General features: G+C 42.5%; 1 protein-coding gene across 2 annotated transcripts; it reads left to right on the top strand.

Moving 5' to 3' along the window:
* Positions 1 to 41: 41 nt before the first annotated feature.
* slc25a34 (solute carrier family 25 member 34) lies at positions 42 to 20917 on the top strand. Of its 2 annotated transcripts, none has more exons than XM_055911338.1 (6): positions 42 to 170; positions 6002 to 7121; positions 12116 to 12181; positions 16393 to 16545; positions 17197 to 17331; positions 17553 to 20917. In XM_055911338.1, exons 2-6 carry the CDS (start codon positions 6597 to 6599, stop codon positions 17733 to 17735), a joined length of 1062 nt encoding a protein of 353 aa, XP_055767313.1. In that variant the 5' UTR covers positions 42 to 170; positions 6002 to 6596; the 3' UTR covers positions 17736 to 20917. The 2 variants fall into 2 exon arrangements, with proteins under 2 accessions (XP_055767313.1, XP_055767308.1); XM_055911333.1 differs by lacking the exon at positions 42 to 170 and adding an exon at positions 2129 to 2273.
* The last annotated feature ends 1646 nt before the right edge of the window (positions 20918 to 22563 follow it).

The raw sequence follows: 22563 nt of genomic DNA, 5'->3' as shown, positions 1-22563 counted from the left end.
GGCTATGCTGCATCTACAAAATAACGGTTATAAATAAACACATCCAGTAAAGACCTGCTTGGCATAACCTTGATGCAGTAGTAAACATCACACAACTGACGGGAACGTCGAGACTCCGGAGTAAATTTCCTGATATGCGGGACCAAGACAACGGGTGGAATGTTCTAATGGTAGGTTATTGACACGCTAAGCATGTGATTGTTAGCTGCTAGATAAGGACACAGATGGAGTTCACCTACTGCAAATATTGTGGGTCGTCAAATGTTTGGGGGAACCTAAAGTTGAGATCCTAAACCCTTCACTACAGTACGTTCCAAGAGGGGATGCCAAGTATGGCCATAATTACATAGGACACCTAGGTAAAAAAAAAAAAAAAAAAGTATAGTAACACATGTGGAAAATATTATGCACACAATTAAAATAAATTACGAGTCAACATCGAAATATTGCTCCCAGCGTTCATCAAAGCTCAGAACGCGTATATTCTTGATCTGCCTCTGCGAACGAGTGGAATCTTGAGTACTGTAGCTGCAGCTCAATATGGCGACTGCAGTAACGCAACAGAATGTGGAAAAAGTCAAAGGGTGTGAATACTTTCTGAAGGCACTATCCGTCAAGTTGCTATCTGCCGGCAGAGACTTCTATTGCAGTAACTTTGAAGGACTCTGGCTAGTATTAGCCAGTTAGAAGGATGAAGTAAGAAGCTAAGGTTAAACGGAGCCTACCTCAGCAGGTGCAAAAATACGCTCTAACTTTGCTTTACTGAGACAAACAGTAGTGAGGCTGAGGCAGGCTGCTATGCATGCAGAGGAGACGGAGAGGTTAGTACAGTGGTTCCCAAACTTGGGGCAGGGACCCATTTGAGGTCCCCTGACAAAATATGTACTAATATCAATCAAGTTAGGAACTTAAAACTCAATATGAACATCTCCACATGGCCTGTCTTATCTATAGGCCTACATTAAAATGCATAAAAATGCTACCATTACAGTTCTAAAAATGTAATATGTTTTCATTTCATCGCTGATGCTAAGTGTCAGTGTGAATAATTTTTCATATTTTCGTTTTTGTTTGTAGATCGACTGAGGTGAATGAACCTACAGCAGCCAAATTTTTTTCTGTAATTCAAATGGCATTTAAACGTTTTTTTTTTTATTGTATATAAATGCAGTAAATAAGCTTAAACTTTCAAAACAATGTTCAAATTTTTTTACGTAAAAAAAATTACAATTAAAGTTGTCCTCTGATGAAGGGAATCTGTGGCAGGATTATCTTTTTCTGATTTACAAATCATTTGTATTATAGAGATAACGATTCAATTCTGTCACACAGATCTTAACACACTTTTGATAAAATCCTATTTCAGATGTGCTAATGGTATAAAGGACTCCAAGGTTAAATCATGAATAAGAAAAGCAACTGAACATTTCATTATGTACCTCAAATTTGGAGAAGGCAAAAATAGTGAAAAGAAATTCAAGAGATTTACTAGTGAGTCAGTGCGGTAGTGGCAACTTTCTCAAATTGGACAATGTGGGCCTCCAGTGGCCCCTGTGGTTATAGCAAGAATCAAATGGATGGGGGATTGGAAACAAGAAAAACTGACGTTGGTATGAGCTCTTGGCGAAGGCAGTAATTTTGAAACAAAACGCTACGTTCAAAAAAAGACAGTTTGAGTACAGGAATTAACTTCCTCCATTACAATCACTACTTAATCATCCATTGAAGAAAAACACATGTATAAGAGTATCCACACCCACTGAAGCTGTCCCCAATTTTCAAGGCCAGTGTTGTGATTTGTTCATGAAGAAGTAATTGTCTTATCAGTTTTTTACCTACTATAATAACCTACCACTGTGAATATGATGGTAATACCAGCCTTTTTTAATAGGGACAGACATAAAGTTTGTCACTTTCTTTGTTGTGGATCCCAGACTAACCTCTTTTTCCTTAGCACATGACAAGTCCTATTTGAAAGCAGTGCTTTTCCCCTTATGTTACACCCTTATACACTCCACCTCTGTTCTTAAAACTATAACCTTTTACCCAGAGACAATCCATAGGACCAAGGCAGGGGGCAGAGCTTTCCGTTGGAACAGAGTAGGGGTTGTGTTGAGGTGGCAGACAGGCCTCAGTCTTGATTGGCTCTGGCCTAAGGCAGTAGGAGGAGACTTCCACAATGGATGGGACTGCTGGGGACAAATGTTTACTAATGCTGTCTGGCTGTGCAGGGAGGGGAATCAGAGAGGAAAAGACCACAACACACAACAAGAGTAAGTTTAGTTTAATTTGTTATCAGACATTCAGACCATTGTGGGAATGTGCAGATTATGCCGAGTCACTCTGGGATTCAGACTTCAGTCTGATTACAGCGGTGCAAAGTTCTTGTTTTGTAACTTGTGATCCCTGCTTATGTCTGTCATTGTAGAGTATGTATGTGTATCTGTGTGCTCTTATTAGTAGTTGATGTGTGTTTGTCTATGTATAAGTTGTAAAGTGATTAAACTGCATGGGTGGTTGTTCTTATGAGTGTTATGGCTATTTCCATGTAAAAGGACCCATGAGCACCAACATGTGACTTTCATAAAAGCATGTCAAATTGGGTGAAATTGGGTGTCAATTGAAAGCTATTTTTTTAAATTAAGGCGTATATAAAGTGCATTCGGAAAGTATTCAGACCCCTTGACTTTTTCCACATTTTGTTACGTTGTTTTTTTCCCCCTCATCAATTTACACATAATACCGCATAATGACAAAGCAAAAACAGGTTTTTAGACATTTTTGCACATGCATAAAAAATATCTACAACTGAAATATCACATTTACATAAGTATTCAGACCCTTTACTCAGTACTCTGTTGAAGCACCTTTGGCAGTGATTACAGCCTTGAGTCTTCTTGGGTATGACGCTACAAGCTTGGCACACCTGTATTTGGTGAGTTTCTCCCATTCTTCTCTGCAGATCCTCTCAAGCTCTGTCAGGTTGGATGGGGAGCGTCGCTGCACAGCTATTTTCAGGTCTCTTCAGAGATGTTCGATCGGGTTCAAGTCCGGGCTCTGGCTTGGCCACTCAAAGACATTCAGAAACTTGTCCCGAAGCCACACCTGTGTTGTCTTGGCATCTTTCCCTCAATCCTCCTGACTACTCTCCCAGTCCCTGTTGCTGAAAACATCCCCACAGCATGATGCTACCACCACCATGCTTCACCGAAGGGGTGGTGCCAGGTTTCCTCCAGACGGGACGCTTGGCATTCAGGCCAAAGAGGTCAATCTTGGTTTCATCAAACCAGAGAATCATGTTTCTCATGGTCTGAGAGATCCTTTGGGTGCCTTTTGGCAAACTCCAAGCGGGCTGTCATGTGCCTTTAACTGAGGAGTTGCTTCCGTCTGGCTACTCTATCAATCAATCAAATGTATTTATAAAGCCCTTTTTACATCAGCCGATGTCACAAAGTGCAATACAGAAACCCAGCCTAAAACCCCAAACAGCAAGCAATGCAGATGTAGAAGCACGGTGGCTACGAAAAACTCCCTAGAAAGGCAGGAACTTAGGAAGAAATCTAGAGAGGAACCAGGCTCTGAGGGGTGGCCAGTCCTCTTCTGGCTGTGCCGGGTTGAGATTATAACAGTACATGGCCAAGATGTTCAAAAGTTCATAGATGACCAGCAGGGTCAAATAATAATAATAATCACAGTGGTTGTAGAGGGTGCAACAGGTCAGCACCTCAGGAGTAAATGTCAGTTGGTTTTTCATAGCCGAGCATTCAGAGTTAGAGACTGCAATTGCGATAGAGAGAGAGTCGAAAACAGCAGGTCCGGGACAAGGTAGCAGGTCTGGTGAACAGGTCAGAGTTCCATAGCCGCAGGCAGAACAGTTGAAACTGGAGTAGCAGCACGACCAGGTGGACCGGGGACAGCAAGGAGTCATCAGGCCAGGTTGTCCTGAGGCATGGTCCTCCGAGAGAGAGAGAGAAAGAGAAAAAGAGAGATAATTAGAGGGAGCATACTTAAATTCACACAGGACACTGGATAAGACAGGAGAAATACTCCAGATATAACAGACTGACCCTATCCCCCGACACAAACTACTGCAGCACAAATACTGGAGGCTGAGACAGGAGGGGTTGGGAGGCAATGTGGCCCCGTCCGACGATACCACCGGACAGGGCCAACCAGGCAGGATATAACTACACCCACTTTGCCAAAGCACAGCCCCCACACCACTAGAGGTATATCTTCAAATCACCAACTTAAGACAAGGCTACTCTACCATAAAGGCCTGATTGGTGGAGTGCTGCAGAGGTGGTTGTCCTTCTGGAAGGTTCTCCCATCTCCATAGAGGAACTCTGTCAGAGTGACCATCGTGTTCTTGGTCAAGGCCCTGACCAAGGCCCTTCTCACCCGATTGCTCAGTTTAGCCGGGCGGCCAGCTCTAGGAAGAGTCTCGGTGATTCCAAACTTCCATTTACGTATGATGGAGGCCACTGTGTTCTTGAGGACCTTCAATGCTGCAGAAATGTTTTGGTACCCTTCCCCAGATCTGTGAGTCGACACAATTCTGTCTCGGGGCTCTGCTGACAATTCCTTCAACCTCATGGCTTGGTTTTTGCTCTGACATGGACTGTCAACTGTGGGACCTAATATAGACAGGTGTGTGCCTTTCCAAATCATGTCCAATCAATTGAATTTACCACAGGTGGACTCCAATCAAGTTGTAGAAACATCTTAAGGATGATCAATGGAAACAGGATGTACCTGAGCTCAATTTCGAGTCTCATAACAAAGTGTCTGAATACTTACTGTATGTAAATAAAGTATTTGTTTTTATTTTTAACACATTTGGAGAGAAAAAATCAAAAAAATGTTTTTGCTTGGGTATTATGTGTAGATTGATGAGGAACATTTTTATTTAATCCATTTTAGAATAAGGCTGTAATGTAACAACATGTGGAAAAAGGGAAGGGGTCTGAATACTTTCCGAATGCATTTTCTATCCTAAAAATTAGGAATAAGCAAAGGGTTTGATTTAAGGTCAAACATATGGAAAAGGAGTCTTAAAAAACATCTACCAGAAAGTCTTTAAAGGTATTAGAAATACATCAAAACACAATAATGTTGAAGTAAAGATCCCTGCCAACTAATATCAACACTTATATTTGGATAAATTATTTGCCTTGTGTGAGTTGCCTTGTAACATCCTTACCCACTGAGCACTGACCGACACAGGACGTCCATGGATGTTGAAAAGCTGTTGAAATTTGGTCAGTCAGCCCTGGCCTTGATTTCAACATCTACAAACTTATATTTTTGGTACGGTCTTTGATTTGGCTTAAACATAGACGTCCATGATTGATTCAGATTTGGACCAGACCAAATCTGAACCAATCAAAACATATTCTATGTTTCACAATTTTGGAGAGCACAGTTCTGCACAGCACAGTACAGTATAGTAAAGTTTAAACAAATGTGAGTATAGTTCAGTACAGTCTTCTATTGTACTGTACAGTAGAGTTCAGTGCAGTACACAGTAGAGCACACTAGAATTGAGTACTCTAATGTATTGTACTGTACTCAACTGTACTGAACTATACTTTACTGTACTCTACTGAGCTCGACTGTACGGTTATTTTACCAAAGTTCTTCCAGTAAATGTGTTTTGTAAAGTTTTCTGTGCAAATTGTTAAAATTAGTCATTGTGCATATAGTTGGATGGTTTGTTAAACTTTGAAATCAATGTTTTTTGTTTGGCATACATTTTTAAGTGAAAAATCTGAGTCAGCGCAATTCTGTTACTGTGGAATGGCCCTTATGTGACTGAGTTCTGTTGGGAAGAAATGTAGTGTCAGCTGTCCTCCTTACTCTCCTGTTACATATTCTCTAAAGAAATGGAACCAAAAGAAGCAACCAAAGCAGAACATGTAGTCCCTCCTCGTAACATGTTTTTTTTTCATAGGAATTGCAACAGAAATCTAGAATCTAAGATTTCCTTATTCTTTTACAGAATCCTGCAGGTACTTGGCTCTCGGGTTGGGCTAGATCTCTTGGCTGGACTTCCTCAGTGATAATTTCACATTTCGACACGTTAGCTCAGTGAAAAAAAACAACTAATGATTTGCTTTCAAGGACATTGAGGACCTCAACATGTAGCTACTTATGAAGAGACTGGCATAAGACATCTCAGGACAACATCCCAGAAACACTGTGCACCAATGTCAGAGGAGCACTGTGACAGGAGCACAGGTCACGTGACATATCAGGCATAGCAGGAAGTAATCGCTGAATTCTTATCGTACCACTCTGTACAGTCAGCTGTACAGTTTTACATTTCAGTCATTTAGCAGACGCTCTTAGGGTTAAGCGCCTTGCCCAGAGGCACATTGACCGATTTTTCAACGACTCGACAGGCCCAACGCTCTTAACCACAAGGCTGCCTGCCACACAGTTCTGACCCCACGGTTTCCTACCACGCGTTCGTGATCAGATGCACCATACCCACACTCCGTCACACTCCATACCCTCTCACCCACCTAGGAGCCCTTCCATAGCCTGGGTAGACTCTTCACCAAGGGCACCATTGGACACTGCACCCTTCAGAAATGACCGGTACCCAGCTCATGAACGATCCCACCACAAACTCTCCGTTCAGCTCTCCCAGCTCCAACTCCATTCAGCTCCATTCAGCTGCCATGACATCCCCAGTTCCCCCTTTTTCTCGGGCCACCTCAGTCCCCTCGCCTCAACTGCCTCCGGCCCTGTGGCCCCCGCTGGACTTTGCCTTAGGAGCGTTGTCGTGCTGCGGGGCCTGTGTGTTCACTAACCCCCTGGAGGTGGTAAAGACACGGCTGCAGCTGCAGGGAGAGCTGCGGGCGCGGGGGTCCTACCGGCAGCACTACCGCGGGGTGCTGCAGGCCCTGTGGGTGGTGGGGAGGACGGACGGGCTCCGCGGGCTGCAGAAGGGGCTCTCGGCTGGGCTGATGTACCAGGGTCTGATGAACGGCGTGAGGCTGGGCTTCTACTCTTACTGTGACACCGTGGGGGTCACTGCAGCCCCTGGAGGGAGTCTGATGTCAGGGGCCGTGGCCGGGGCTCTGGGGGCCTTCATCGCCTCTCCTGCCTATCTGGTGAGTAGCATACATCTTTGTTGTATTGTTGTCGCTCTCATAGTGTATAGCTTTGGATGAGGTAAGGAGATATGGAGGGTACTTAGGGTGTCATATTGCCATGTACAGACCTTACAATATTAACAGTGTTCACCCTGGAGTATGTGCCCCAATTTTCACAGCAAATGCTCTTTGAGCACTCCGTGCATGGATACCTTTTGAAGTGTAATGATAAGGGACAGATATACATTTACTGGGGGGGGGGGGGGGGGGGGCACTGTTCCAACTCAAGGTGTCATGAAAAAAAATGCACCCCCCTCCCAAACATTAAAAATATTTTCCCCTCTTATAGAATTAACTCAAAATAATGTTTACGACCAAAAATAATAATAACTGCAACCCTGTGTTTATAAACATGGATATCGACTTTGCAACTTCAGTATGCTTTTGTGGGACAGTCGATGCCACGCAGTGCTACGGGCCATATGGTTGAGTGTTCGCCGACGACAGACGAGCTCACTCTCCCTACCTGTTTCGTTACACTACAAACAGAGCCGGCTGCAGACAATGATCAGCTATGGGGATATCAGATTTGAAACATTTTGATGTCATATTTATAATTATATAAAATTATTGCAACAAATTTTCCACCAACAGGTTTCTGTGTAAATGCACCACACAACCAATAAACAAAGCATACCGACTTCAGGCACTTCAATATCACGCTTTGCATTTTCAACACCACAATAAGTAGACAATCTTGACCAACAGACAACACATCCCTCCCTACCTTGTCGGCTTACCCAGTATCGAAGGCTTGGCCTGACAATCTCTGAATGTCATTCAACTTTTTTGGTATTTTGTAACAGAAGTCTCTCTCCATTCATCAATTGGCTGCTGCACAGTTTGGATTGATTGATTTGTCAGTTAAAAAAATACATATTGACACAAAGATTTTTAAGTGACCAGGATTGCACAAAGAAGTCGGGACTTATTTCCAATGGGGACCATTTTTATTTATATATACAGAAATACATATACAATTACATAGATAGAGACAAAAAAAATGCTCAACCTCCAGATGAGTATGAGGAGGGGAGTATAAGTACAATTCTTACAAGCTTGTTTGGCTGGTAGCTTATTCTTTAGATGTTTGGGGCTGCAGGTGAACCATGATGTGCAAACGTAATCAAAGTGACACTGGACTAAGTGACACTGGCCAATTGCTAGAGTCTTTAGGGTGGCTATACTATAGCTAGGTTTCCATCCAATTGGTGACAGATTTTCATGTGAATATTATAAAATCTTCATTAAAAACAATATGCCATTTCATAGTTTCCTTCCGGATAATTTGGCACCGGACAGCATGACAGGGAAGATTTCCCTTTACCGGACATTTGAGAAATTTTACCGACATCCATATGCATTCAGATCCAACCTGGTGCAGCCAGCACCATCAACAAGTGAGGGATGTTGGCCAAATGAGCCACATTTACGTGTCCTTAAAAACAGCTATAACAAATGACAAAAACACTATTCCTTGTGTTTCGATGTGTTGCATGTGCAAAACTTTATAGCCTTTTTTGGGGCGGCAGGTAGCCTAGTGGTTAGAGTGTTGGGACAGTAACCAAAAGGTTGCTAGATTGAATCCCCAAACTGACAGGGTAAAAATCTGTCGTTCTGCCCCTGAACAAGGCCGTTAACCCACTGTTCCTAGGCTGTCATTGTAAATAAGAATTTGTTCTTAACTGACTTGCCTAGATAAATAAAGGTTAAAAAGTTTACTTATTTATTATTGGTTTAAGGCAACTTTCCTAAAATAATTATTGTCCACCTCACGGTTCAGCTCTCAGAGATTTGAGTACTAAATGTATCAGGGTATTGCATGCATAGGCCTATAGGCTTAGGTGTCCACTGTACTCATTCAAGGTTTAAAAAAAAAAATGTATTACTATTTTCTACATTGTAGAATAATAGTGAAGACATCAAAACTATGAAATAGCACAAATGGAATCATGTAGTCATCAAAAACTGTTCAACTCATCCCAAACCATCTCAATTGAGTTGAGGTCGGGTGATTGTGGAGGCCAGGTCATCTGATGCAGCAGTCCATCACTCTTCTTCCTGGTCAAATAGCCCTTACAGAGCCTGGAGGTGTGTTGGGTAATTGTCCTGATGAAAAACAAATGATAGTCCCACTGAGCCCAAAACAGATGGGATGGCGTATCGCTGCAGAATGCTGTGGTAGCCATGCTGGTTAAGTGCGCCTTGAATTCTAAATAAATCACTGAACATGTCAACAGCAAAGCACCCCCACACCATTATACCTCCTCCTCCATGCTTCAAGGTGGGAACCACACATGCGGAGATCACCCGATCACCTACTCTGCGTCTCACAAAGACACAGCGATTGGAAACAAAAATCTCAAATTTGAACTCATCAGAGCAAAGGACAGATTTCCACCGGTCTAATGTCCATTATTCATGTTTCTTGGTTCAAGCAAGTCTCTTCTTATTATTGGTGTCCTTTAGTAGGGGTTTCTTTGCAGAAATTCAACCATGAAGGCCTGATTCACGCAGTCTCCTCTGAACATGTGTGTTACTTGAACTCTGAAGCATTTATTTGGGCTGCAATTTCTGAGGCTGGTAACTCTAATGAACTTATCCTCTGCAGCAGAGGTAACTCTGGCAGTTTCATCATAGTGCTTGATGGTCTTTGCAACTGCACTTGAAGCAACTTTCAAAGTTCTTGACATTTTTCAGATTGACTGACCTTCATGTCTTAAAGTAATGATGGACTGTCGTGTCTCTGTTTATTCGAGCTGTTCTTGCCATAATATGGACTTGGTCTTTTACCAAATAGGGCTATCTTTTTTATACCACCCCTACTGTGGTTCTTCCTTTAAAAGACATGAGCTTATGCCACGACCGTTTGTGGTAGATGGTGGCAGATTGTGGTAAATTGCGTCATTCTGGCAACAATGGCTGACACTTAAATAATAATGCCATAGAATGCTGCGGCACCCCGCAGGCTGTGCTGCAGTACGCCGCAACTTTTAAAGGAAGAACCTTGTCACAACACAACTGATTGGCTCAAACGCATTAAGAAGGAAAGAAATTCCACAAATTAACTTTTAACAAGGCACACCTGTTCATTGAAATGCATTCCAGGTGACTACCTCATGAAGCTGGTTGAGAGAATGGCAAGAGTGTGCAAAGCTGTCATCAAGGCAAAGGGTGCCTACTTTGTAGAATCTCAAATATAAAATATATTTTGATTTGTTTAACACTTTTATGGTTGCTACATGATTCCATATGTGTTATTTCATAGTTTTGATGTCTTCACTATTATTCTACAATGTAGAAAATAGTACAAATAAAGAGGAAGCCTGGAATGAGTAGGTGTGTCCAAAATTTTTACTGGTACTGTATATATATAAATAATGAAAGATAAACTTAGTCCTAACCCTAGAAAGAGAGCGAAATGCCAGTGGCATGCTATGACACTGACATGCATTTCTTTATGTCAGGTGGCTACATCTACATCTGCTATACAGATATAGATGTACAGAAGGAGTGTAATTGGTAAATTTCCAATCTGAATATTTTGTATAAAGATAAGTGTTATATTGTTAGATTGTAGGAGTAACTCTGGCAGGCCTGAAACATTCTTCCTCACCTCAAGTTCAACTGTCAGAGTCAGTTGGAGCGCCGTGGCGCACTGCCTTCATATCATAAGCCCGCAGTAGCTAATGCTTAATAATAGCCACACCATACCAAACCTTCACAAACGTTTCTTAACTTTATTACAGTAATATCAAAAGCAAGTCAAGCCATTAGGGACAATATGAATAGAAGAGCAAATGTAAACCAGAGAAAAATGCATTTCCCTCCCCAAAGAAAAAAATTAAGTGTAGATCTGTCCGTAAGTGTGACAGTGTTTGTTTGTATCATTCATTTATTGTGTGTGCAGGTAGGAATATTGCCCCAGCCATTTTCCTTGTTATGAGAACTTGACGTGTTTGTGTTGGTACTATAAATACAAATCTGTTGTGTTTCTACTTTGCGAAGGGCAGTGACTTCTACAGTGGCTGTGTATTTCCCCATGAGTTAAGGCAGTTGTATAACTTGTGTACCCCAAGGTGGCTCTCATATACTCCGGCTGCTGTTGTTGTCTAGGCTGCATCTGTTGCTCAATGTACCTCAATGTCGCCATCTGACCTCAGCAGCATCGTGGAAACACTATATAATCTGCATGGTGATATGTTTGTGAGAATCTGGGTCACTAAATATACCCGGCACGTACCTACTTCCAACCACTACCCAAAATACTCCTCAGCACTCCCTCCTATGCTTTTTGGCAGTATATGAAGTAAAGAGAGAGCGAGAGAGATTAAAAGAGAAAGAGATGGGAGGCTATTTTTGGTTGCACCCGGTGTGCGAGAAGAAGCAGGGAGGGGTCCGACTCGGGTGTCTGTGCATGTGTACTGTGAGAGCCCAACTCAGGTTTCTAGACCCAGTCAGTGGGCAGTGTCATCTCAGTAAGCTGAATAATGGTCGTTCAGAGAGAGAGAAGGAGAGATGTGAAATGGAGGTCATGGGCATCCTGAAGGGATGTGTGTGCAGAGTGCTCAAAAAACATGCACATGTTACATAACTCATACCAGGTGTACCCACTGAACAGTGTGTCTCTATTTAGTGATGGGGTTGTGCCTCTGTTATTATGGGGAGGCGTAATGCAACGTTTCTCTTTGCAATGGTGTGTATGTAAAATGGGTATACAACAGCGGAGGCTGGTGGGAGGAGCTATTGGAGGACGGGCTCACTGTTATGGCTGGAATGGAATGAATGGGACGGAGTCAAACATGTGGTTTCCATATGTTTGATGTGTTTGATGCCGTTCCATGTATTCCATTCCAGCTCTCTTCCAATGAGCCTGTCCTCCTTTAGCTCCTCCCATCAGCCGCCTCTGGTATAAAATACTTTGCAGCAAGTGTCTTATGTTTCCTCCACAGGTGAAGACACATCTGCAGGCCCAGACAGTCGAGGCCATCGCAGTGGGTCACCAGCACAACCATCAGGTGAGGAGTGCGTGCGCATGTGCGTGAAACAGTTGGACCCAGTGTTCTCTAGTTGTTCGGGCTCTACACCAGTCCTTCATGTTGTATCAATGTCACTTTGTTTCCAATCCCACTCTATCATTTTGGCTCACATCCCTCTCTCACTCCCCTACTTCCTCAGCCCACCCCCAGCATAACTAACCATATCCGTGTGAACCCTAGTGACACGTTTCACAACCACCAGCCAATCAGTAACATGCAAACAGAGGCGTGGAGTGGTGTCAACGAAACAATAACACACGACCTTTGTGACTGATACTGTAATCACCAAGATAAAGACAAGCACAGGGATTTCTTTTTAAAACACTGTTAAGGGATGTAGTGTGGCCATTTTGAGCTCAATTTGTCAAGACACTGTTCATTTGCATGGCCACCCAAACTCCCTGCTTCCGGCCAAGCGCTACGCCACGCCCATGGACGTTAGCTTCTTCGCCGCTATGAGTCTGGATCTGAGCACCTCCCCGATGATTTCTAGAACGCAAATGCATTTTAACCGTTCTGATTTGTCCCAGAAACCGATGGGTTGGGCCAGAGCCAGGACCCTTGTGGAGAAAGCGTCTTCTTAAAAATTCTTCATTGTCTTTGATACTCTGATTGGTTAGAGATGATCCCAGCGCTGATGACTTTGTTTTGTACAACACCCCTCATTTTGATGTCGCCACAAACGACTTCCCCGTTGGCAGTCTCAGACTGAAGTACAGTACGTAGTGAACAAACACCGGCGGAATAATTCAGTGTTGGTCATCAGGCAAACTGTTCACGCCCTTACAATAAAGATCAAAGCCAATATATAGATCTAAGGTTACAGTTGAAGTCGGAAGTTTACATACACCTTAGCCAAACACATTTAAACTCAGTTTTTCACAATTCCTGACATTTTATCCGAGTAAAAATTCCCTGTCTTAGGTCAGTTAGGATCACCACTTTATTTGAAGCATGTGAAATGTCGGAATAATAGTAGAGTGATTATAGTGATTTAGTGATTTATTTCAGCTTTTATTTCTTCCATCACATTCCCAGTGGGTCATAAGGTTACATACACTCAATTAGTATTTGGTAGCATTGCCTTTAAATTGTTTAACTTGGGCCAAACGTTGCGAGTAGCCATCCACAAGCTTCCCACAATAAGTTGGGTGAATTTTGGCCCATTCCTCCTAACAGAGCTGGTGTAACTGTCAGGTTTGTAGGCCTCCTTGCTCGCACACACCTTTTCAGTTCTGCCAACAAATTTTCTATAGGATTGAGGTCAGGGCTTTGTGATGGCCACTCCAATACCTTGACTTTGTTGTGCTTAAGCCATTTTGCCACAACTTTGGAAGTATGCTTGGGGTCATTGTCCATTTGGAAGACCCATTTGTGACCAAGCTTTAACTTCCTGACTGATGTCTTGAGATGTTGCTTCAATATATCCACATAATTTTCCTCCCTCATGATGCCATCTATTTTGTGAAGTGCCCTCCTGCAGCAAAGCACCCCACAACATGATGCTGCCAACCCGTGCTTCACAGATGGGATGGTGTTCTTCGGCTTGCAAGCATCCCCCTTTTTCCTCTAAACATAACAATGGTCATTATGACCAAACAGTTCTATTTTTGTTTCATCAGACCAGAGGACATTTCTCCAAAAAGTACGATCTTTGTTCCCATGTGCAGTTGCAAACCGTAGTCTGGCTTTTTTATGGCGGTTATGGAGCAGTGGCTGAGCGGCCTTTCAGGTTATATCGATATAGGACTTGTTTTACTGTGGATATAGATACTTTTGTACCTGTTTCCTCCAGCATCTTCATAAGGTCCTTTGCTGTTGTTCTGGAATTGATTTGCACTTTTTGCACCAAAGTACGTTCATCTCTAGGAGACAGAACGCGTCTCCTCCCTGAGCGGTATGATGGCTGCATGGTCCCATGGTGTTTATACTTGTGTACTATTGTTTGTACAGATGAACATGGTACCTTCAGGCATTTGGAAATTGCTCCCAAGGATGAACCAGACTTGTGGAGGTCTACAATCTTTTTTCTGAGGTCTTGGCTGATTTCTTTTGATTTTCCCATGATGTCAATCAAATAGGCACTGAGTTTGAAGGTAGGCCTTGAAATACATCCACAGGTACACTTCCAATTGACTCAAATTATGTCAATTAGCCTATCATAAGCTTCTGAAGCCATGACATCATTTTCTGGAATTTTCCAAGCTGTTTAAAGGCCCAGTCAATTTAGTGTATGTAACTTCTGACCCACTGGAATTATGATACAGTGAATTACAAGTGAAATAATCTGTCTGTAAACAATTTTTGGAAAAATTACTTGCGTCATGCACAAAGTAGATGACCTAACTGACTTGCCAAAACTATAGTTTGTTAACAAGAAATTTGTGGAGTGGTTGAAAAACGAGTTTTAATGATGCCAACCTAAGTGTATGTAAACTTCCGACTTCAACTGTATGTAGGTTTGCTATTGTAAAGCTGTCACAATATCCCTTTGTGTTCCATAGGCTGAAGCTGTCCAATACCCTGACACCCTGCCATTTGTGGGCAAAGTATCCACAAGTGATGTCAGCGCAGAGTTGATAACTTAATAGTAAAAAAATGTCCATACTTCAGGGAGGGATTTCGATAAGAAAACATTTTCACATTCAACAGCGAGAAGCACTATATATGGTAGTAGCAGTAGTTTATTTTAAAGGGACCATGTGCAATTAAAGATTTCAGACAGTGAAATATGATGTTCGCACCAGAGTTAGCTAAGCACAGATAATTTCTGTCTGCAGTCCCTAACTAAACATAACTGAATACATAAACATAGCTAAATGCACATCAGTCATACAGTAGTATAGTAGGATAACAGATTAAAAGAAATACAAGAAACATAAAATACAACAAATTTAGGAGACTTGAGTGCATTAAGAATTAGTCAATGTGTGCAGGATTGATGCGCCTTGATCCATGATTTGACCTGCACGGAGAAGGATTTAAAGTCACTAGTGTTTCTTAAAGTAGAGGGGATGGAATTCTGTTTCCTGATGCCGGAGGTGGAGAATGCTGACTGCCCAAAGGTGTTTTCTTTTAGGAATGACACAGACTCCTCATGTGGATGTCCGGGTGATTCTGCTGTTTTGTTCAGAGCTTAATATGCCAAGATCTTTCAGAGGTGGGGGTGCAACATTGTTGATAATCTTACAAACTAGACAAACACCTGAGAAAAACCATGTTGTCGAAATGGAACAGATTGTACTTGGGGAGAATATTGCAGTGATGGTAAGGACGTGATTTCCTGTCCAGGATCTTCAGTGCTTGTTTATATAGAGATCGAAGGGGTTTCAGTTATGTTTCATTGGCTTGAGACCAGCTGATGATACAATAAGACAGGTGGGAGAAGATCATTGCATGTAAATACATTTTGGTACCTGATGTATCGAAAATTTGAACGACTATCTGATTTTGCTGGACATCTTAATGTTTTTTCCAAGTTCAAAGTATAATGCCCAGATATTTAAACTGGGTGACTGTTTACATTTTTTGTCCTTGAATAAGTATGTCCGAGTAAGCCTGTTTGTTTAGTTTTGTGAAGAAGTACATGGCTACCGTTTTTCCCACATTGAGGGTAAGACAGGAGAGGTTGAGCCATTCAGCTACTTTTTACAATGATACTGCTTGCCACTTCATCAGCATAGAAATGAGTATAAAGAACTGTATCATCCACGTACATTTGAATATCCACACTCTGGAATACAGATCGAAGGTCATTAATATAGAGGCTGAGTAACAAAGGGCTCAGGATTGATCCTTGTGGCACTCCCACAGTGCAATCCCTTGGTGAGGATAGTTCACCGTTAATCCAAACACATTGCATCTGGCCTGCCAGATAAGACACAATCCATTTGAGCACTTGACAAAATGTTGAAGTTGGATAGCTTGGAAAGGAGGACATTGTGGTTAACAGTGTCAAAGGCTTTTCTGAGGTTGAGGAAAACTGCACCTACAACACCCCCTTTGTCCAGCTTTGCCTTGATCATCTATAGGATATAGCAACATGCTGTTTCTGTAGAGTGGTTGACCCTAAACCCAAACTGCATGGAGTGAAGAGGAAAGCTACCTGTATTCAGGTGGACTGGCTCGACACTTCCAACTTTTCTCCCTCGTAAAATGTTTTGTTTTTCGTCTGAATTTCCCTCAATCAGGGTGTGTCGAGTGCCTTCGCCAATATCTACCGGCGGGAGGGCGTGGTGGGGCTGTGGAGGGGTGTGAACGGAGCTGTGCCTCGAGTGATGGTGGGATCAGCCGCCCAACTGGCCACCTTCAGCTCCGCCAAGGAATGGGTGGCACGCCTACAGGTAACTATAGAAACCATCTATCACACTCGCAGGCTGTCGTGTGTATTGCATTAAGCCAGGTGTCACACATGCAGAATGACCTGTACATACGGTATCAGCAGATAAGGATGGTGTATGTAAAACTATTGAAAGATTTTGAGTGTGTTTAAAACTATTTTCGAAGGTACATTTCATACAAGTATCCATCAAGCGCTACCGGAGCGCCAAGTCTAGGACCAAAAGGCTCCTTAACAGCTTCTGCCCCCAAGCCAGAAGACTGCTGAACAATTAATCAAATGGTCACCCGGACCATTTATATTGACCCCCCTCTCCATTTGTTTTTACACTGCTGCTACTTACTGTTTATCTATGCATAGTCACTTTACCCCTACCTACATGTACAAATTACCTAGACTTTGACCCGGTACCGGTACCCCCTTTATATAGCCTCGTTATTGTTATTTTATTGTGTTACTTTAGTTTATTTTGTAAATAGTTTCTTAACTCTTTCTTGAACTGCATTGTTGGTTAAGGGCTTGTAAGTAAGCATTTCACAGTAAGGTCTACACCTGTTGTATTTGGCACACGTGACAAATAAAGTTTGATTTGATCAAGATATGAATAGTCTTTCACCTCTACAGTTGGTTGATTTCTCTCTCTGTGTCCTTGTAGTGGTACAGTCCAAACAGCTGGCTGGTTGCCTTGACAGCTGCCTGTATCAGTGGAGTCGCCGTGACGATCACCATGACGCCGTTTGACGTCATCAGCACACGCCTCTACAACCAGCCAGTGGATGAGCGTCATAGGGTGAGCCTATTTTCAATATCTCCTTTTCCTTTGTCTACCATCATTGGAATTGCCTATTTCACCCTGATATTCCCTGGTTTTGGTTTCTAAGCAGAACCTTGCCTTCTCCATATATTGTATACCTCTGGCTCTTAGCTGTTGAACTCACAGATTTATAAAGTAACTCTCTTTAGCTATTGAACTCACAGCTTTATTCTCTGCCTCTCTTGCCTGTCTGTTAGGGTCGTCTGTACCTGGGCTTCTCAGACTGTCTGGTGAAGGTGTGCCGGACAGAGGGTCTTCTGGGGCTGTATAAAGGTATGGGCCCTGTGTTCTTCCGCCTGTGCCCTCACACTGTTCTTAGCATGCTCTTCTGGGACCTGATGAGACAACGGGCCTTTCAGGACATCCAGAAGCAGAGCTGAAGAGAAGAGGATATTCAGCAAATCTTGGAGGACACTGGAAGTTGATTTTAAAATGAAAACATGTTTTTGCCTGCTGTCTTCATCAGAGCCGGAGCTAAGACAAAAGCCTCATATGTTGGACAGAGTTGAATGAATGACCGGTCCGTTGGTAGAGACGAGCAGTAGGCGCTCTTTGTGATGCCAGTGTGGAAAGTTGGTTGAGAGAAGGAGAGACGAGGAGAAGGAGACGCTCTCAATTCCACAGAATAGACTTGCACTCCCTCACTGGTTAACAGGAAGGATACATAATGGCTTGATATACACTGAGTGTACAAAACATTATTGAGTTGCACCCCCTTTTGCCCTCAAAACAGCCTCAATTCATCTGGGCATGTACTCCACAAGGTGTTGAAAATGTTCCACTGGGATGCTGGTCCATGTTGACACCAATGCTTCCCACAGTTGTGTCAAGTTGGCTGGATGCCCTTTGGGTGGTGGACCCTTCTTGATACACATTGCAAACTGTTGAGTGTGAAAAACCCAGCAGCGTTGGAGTTCTTGACACACTCTCAAGCTGGTGCGCCTAGCACCTACTACCAATCCCCATTCAAAGGCATTTAAATATTTTATTTTGTCCAATCACCCTCTGAATGGCATACAGTGCCTTGTAAAAGTCTTCACCCCTTGGCGTTTTTCCTATTTTGTTGCATTACAATCTGTAATTTAAATAGATTTTTATTTGGATTTCATGTAATGGACATACACAAAATAGTCCAAATTGGTGAAGTGAAAAAATGACTTGTTTCAAAAAATAAATAAAAATTCAAAACGGAAAAGTGGTGCGTGCATATGTATTCACCCCCTTTGCTATGAAGCCCCTAAATAAGATCTGGTGCAACCAATTACCTCAAGAATTTCCCTGTATTTAGCGCCATCCATCATTCCTTCCATTCTGACCAGTTTCCCAGTCCCTGCGGATGAAAAACATCCCCACAGCATGATGCTGCCACCACCATGCTTCATTGTGGGGATGGTGTTCTCGGGGTGATGATGTGTTGAGTTTGCGCCAGACATAGCGGTTTCCTTGATGGCTAAAAAGCTAGATTTTAGTCTCATCTGACCAGAGTACCTTCTTCCATATGTTTGGGGAGTCTCCCACATGCCTTTTGGCAAACACCAAAAGTGTTTGCTTATTTTTTTCTGGCCACTCTTCCGTAAAGTCCAGCTCTGTGGAGTGTACGGCTTAAAGTGGTCCTATGGACAGATACTCCAATCTCCGCTGTGGAGCTTTGCAGCTCCTTCAAGTTTATCTTTGGTCTCTTTGTTGCCTCTCTGATTTAATGCCTTCCTTGCCTGGTCTGTGAGTTTTGGTGGGCTCTTGGCAGGTTTGTTGTGTTGCCATGTTCTTTCCATGTTTTAATAATGGATTTAATGGTGCTCTGTGGGATGTTCAAAGTTTATTTTATAACCCAACCCTGATCTGTACTTCTCCACAACTTTGTCCCTGGCCTGTTTGGAGAGCTCCTTGGTCTTCATAGTGCCACTTGCTTGGTGTTGCAGACTCTGGGGCCTGTCAGAACAGGTGTCTATATACTGAGCGCATGTGACAGATCATGTGACACTTAGATTGCACACAGGTGGGCGTTATTTAATTAATTATGTGACTTCTGAAGGGAAACATGTTTGTCTTCCAGAGATTTGAGACTGGGACAGAGGTTCACCTTCCAGCAGGACAATGACCCTAAGCATACTGCTAAAGCAACACTAGAGTGGTTTAAGGGGAAACATTTAAATGTCTTGGAATGGCCTAGTCAAAGCCCAGGCCTCAATCCAATTGAGAATATGTGGTATGACTTAAAGATTGCAGTACACCAGCGGAACCCATCCAACTATAAGGCCAGATGCAGACACAGGAGGCAGATGGTTTGAGTCCAAGCTGTTTATTAACAATCCAAAAGGGGTAGGCAATAAAATGGTCATGGATAGGCAAAAGGTCAAAACCAGTTCAGAGTTCCAGAGGTACAGAATGGCACAGAATGGCAGGCAGACTGGTCAGTACAGAATGGCAGGCAGGCTCAAGGTCAGGGCAGGCAGACTGGTCAGGCAGGCAGGAATGGAGTCCAGAAAAACAGGCAAAGGTCAAAACCAGGAGGACTGGTAAAAGATAATAGAAAAGCAGGCGCACGGGACAAGCATGCTGTTTGACTTGAACATACAAGACAAACTGGCACAGAGAAACAGGAAACACAAAGATAAATGAACCAGGGAAAATAAGCGACACCTGGAGGGGGTGGAGACAATCACAAGGACAGGTGAAACAGATCAGGGTGTGACACCAACTTGAAGGAGCTGGAGCAGTTTTGTCTTGAAGAATGGACAAACATCCCAGTGGCTAGATGTGCCAGGCTTATAGAGACATACCCCAAAAGACTTGCAGCTGTAATTGCTGCAAAAGGTGGCTCTACAAAGTATTGACTTTGGGGGGGTGAATAGTTATGCACGCTCAAGTTTTCCGTTTTTTTTGTCTTATTTCTTGTTTGTTCACAATAAAAAATATTTTGCATCTTCAAAGTGGTAGGCATGTTATGTAAATCAAATGATACAATCCCCCCAATCTATTTTAATTCCAGGTTGTAAGGCAACAAAATAGGAAAAATGCCAAGGGGTGTGAATACTTTCGCAAGCCACTGTACATGCACAATCCATGTCTCACTTGTCTCAAGGCTTAAAAATCCTTCTTTAACCTGTCTCCTCCCCTTCATCTAGACTGATTGAAATTGATTTAACAAGTGACATAAATAAGGGATCATAGCTTTCACCTGGATTCACCTGGTCAGTCTATGTCATGGAAAAAGCATGAAATGTTCCTAATGTTTTGTACATTCAGTGTATATTACTTGACTTAAAAAACTCGATCTATCTCAGTTTGATTTTATAGACACTGCAAATTGCTGGACAGTGATGTTGAAGGTTGATATGTAAGATGAGGCTCACTCCATGACTAAGCCTTAAGGTCAAAAGCCAAACTGTGCACTAGAAGGCCCATTCTTGATGAAACAAGATTAAGTTTGGTCAGATCACCAAGTCCATGTAATATGTGCTTTTTAGTCTGGGTTAGTGACCTGGATAATATTGAGCCTACAGTTTTACTTATATGTTTGTCTTTTCCATGCAATGTGTGAAAATAAAAATGCCTTGACTTATGTGTGTCTAAAGATTCAATGAGAGATATTTAAAATAACTTGAACTGAAGTATATATGTATAATTGTTGTATTAAGCCTTTTGAATTGCTATTCTAGATCTTTCTACTTTTTAAAATTGTTACAGACTCCATTGAAGGCACAGGTGAGTAGCCCAGCCTAATTTCTGATCATTCATGTCTTATAAGCATTATGCTCCAATGTAATCAGTCAGATTCCCTTGATGCAATTTCAAGCAATCATCTATATTTAGGTAAGGTGCTTTTGAGAATTGTTGAATAGTTAAGCCTATCTATAACAGTTATTTATTTGCAACCCTTTTTGATAATTTAACGGATAGACCTACTCAGACAGACGGGGGGCACACATTTGACTCCAACCCTGTTGATTGGGTTTTGCAAGGTGAGTCGGTCAGCCTGGTCTCATAGAATAGACGTAACATAGTAAATGTCAATCCGCAACACTCAAATTAGTATGATATGTTACGTTTGGGATGTTTACATAAGACAGAAGGTGACTTTGAAGGCAAAATCAAAACGAGGGTGGTTGGTCGGGCAGACAAGCGAGCACTTAGATATGGTCATTTTCATAAGTTCTTGGAATGTTTGGGAATTAAGTATACTAAGGCATTTTTTTTAAATTCTATATCTATATCGTGGGAAAGCGCGCCGTGCGATTGGAGAATTAATAGACACCGCAGTAAATAAAACCTAATAAAAACATTTGTCTCATCCAGGAACGGAGTCTACGCAGACCAGTCCACCATAGCCAATCAGAGCCACAGTAGGCCTTTATGCAACAAGTCATTTTCCATACAGGCCTGCAATCATTCACTTTGAACTGGACTGTGTGTTTACAGGTAGTTGCAACAGCGCAACTTTAGATCATTAGAACGCTTTCGCCAAAAGCCACCCGAAAGGATTTCTGCAAAAATGTCAATACCACAGGAGTCCTCTTTCATTTGGGAACTTTACAGTCCCATTGATCAAACAACCATGAAAAGATAGGCTCTCTCCCTCAGTTATGCACATCAATAACAACAGCAAGATGAGCCAAAATCTGACGAATGAACATTAGAAAAACCCTCTCAAACTGTTTCAGCTAGTTGGCCGTCAAAATTGCACTGCTAAACGACGGGGAAACTACTCTTCCTTCTGTAGCTTGCCCGCAACCAAGCATCCAGCTACAGTAACTGGCTAAAGTTGGCTAGCTTGCTAGTTAGCTACTTCCAGACACAAATGAGAGAACACCTCACTTTGACCATATTACTGGGAAAATCAGAGCTGGTTAGGTTGTATACATGTTATCCAGAGTGTTCGTGACTAACTATGACTTGTTTTGGCTACTTTACTGGCACCGGTCATATTCAGCTGGTGTTGCACGTTCGTAAGTTCATCAGTTATTCTGTCCTCTTGCACACTCAGATGAGAGTGCTCTGAAATAAGAGTAAATAGCCAGAGTGAATTTGCGAACACAAGTTCTCGCTAGCTAACCAAATTACACCTGCATCTCTAGCTGTGTATAGCCACCGAAAAACGATATTGAGGTGAAAAAGTCAGCCTGTCACTCACCCACTCTCCAATGACATGACATCCTCCTAGCAGCTAGCTAGCTAACGTTAGGCTCTGTGTTTTTAGCTTGCTACATA

The sequence above is a fragment of the Salvelinus fontinalis genome, chromosome 3, assembly GCF_029448725.1.
Source record: "Salvelinus fontinalis isolate EN_2023a chromosome 3, ASM2944872v1, whole genome shotgun sequence".
NCBI classification, from domain to species: domain Eukaryota; kingdom Metazoa; phylum Chordata; class Actinopteri; order Salmoniformes; family Salmonidae; genus Salvelinus; species Salvelinus fontinalis.
This window is presented reverse-complemented; position numbering and strand designations above follow the sequence as displayed.

Bases quoted from the DNA above. Each gene is read 5' to 3' on its own strand.
- slc25a34 (XM_055911338.1), top strand. From the start codon at position 6,597: ATGACCGGTACCCAGCTCATGAACGATCCCACCACAAACTCTCCGTTC. The intron at 7,122-12,115 runs GTGAGTAGCATA...TTTCCTCCACAG, and splicing joins TCGCCTCTCCTGCCTATCTG to GTGAAGACACATCTGCAGGC. The intron at 16,546-17,196 runs GTAACTATAGAA...GTGTCCTTGTAG, and splicing joins AATGGGTGGCACGCCTACAG to TGGTACAGTCCAAACAGCTG.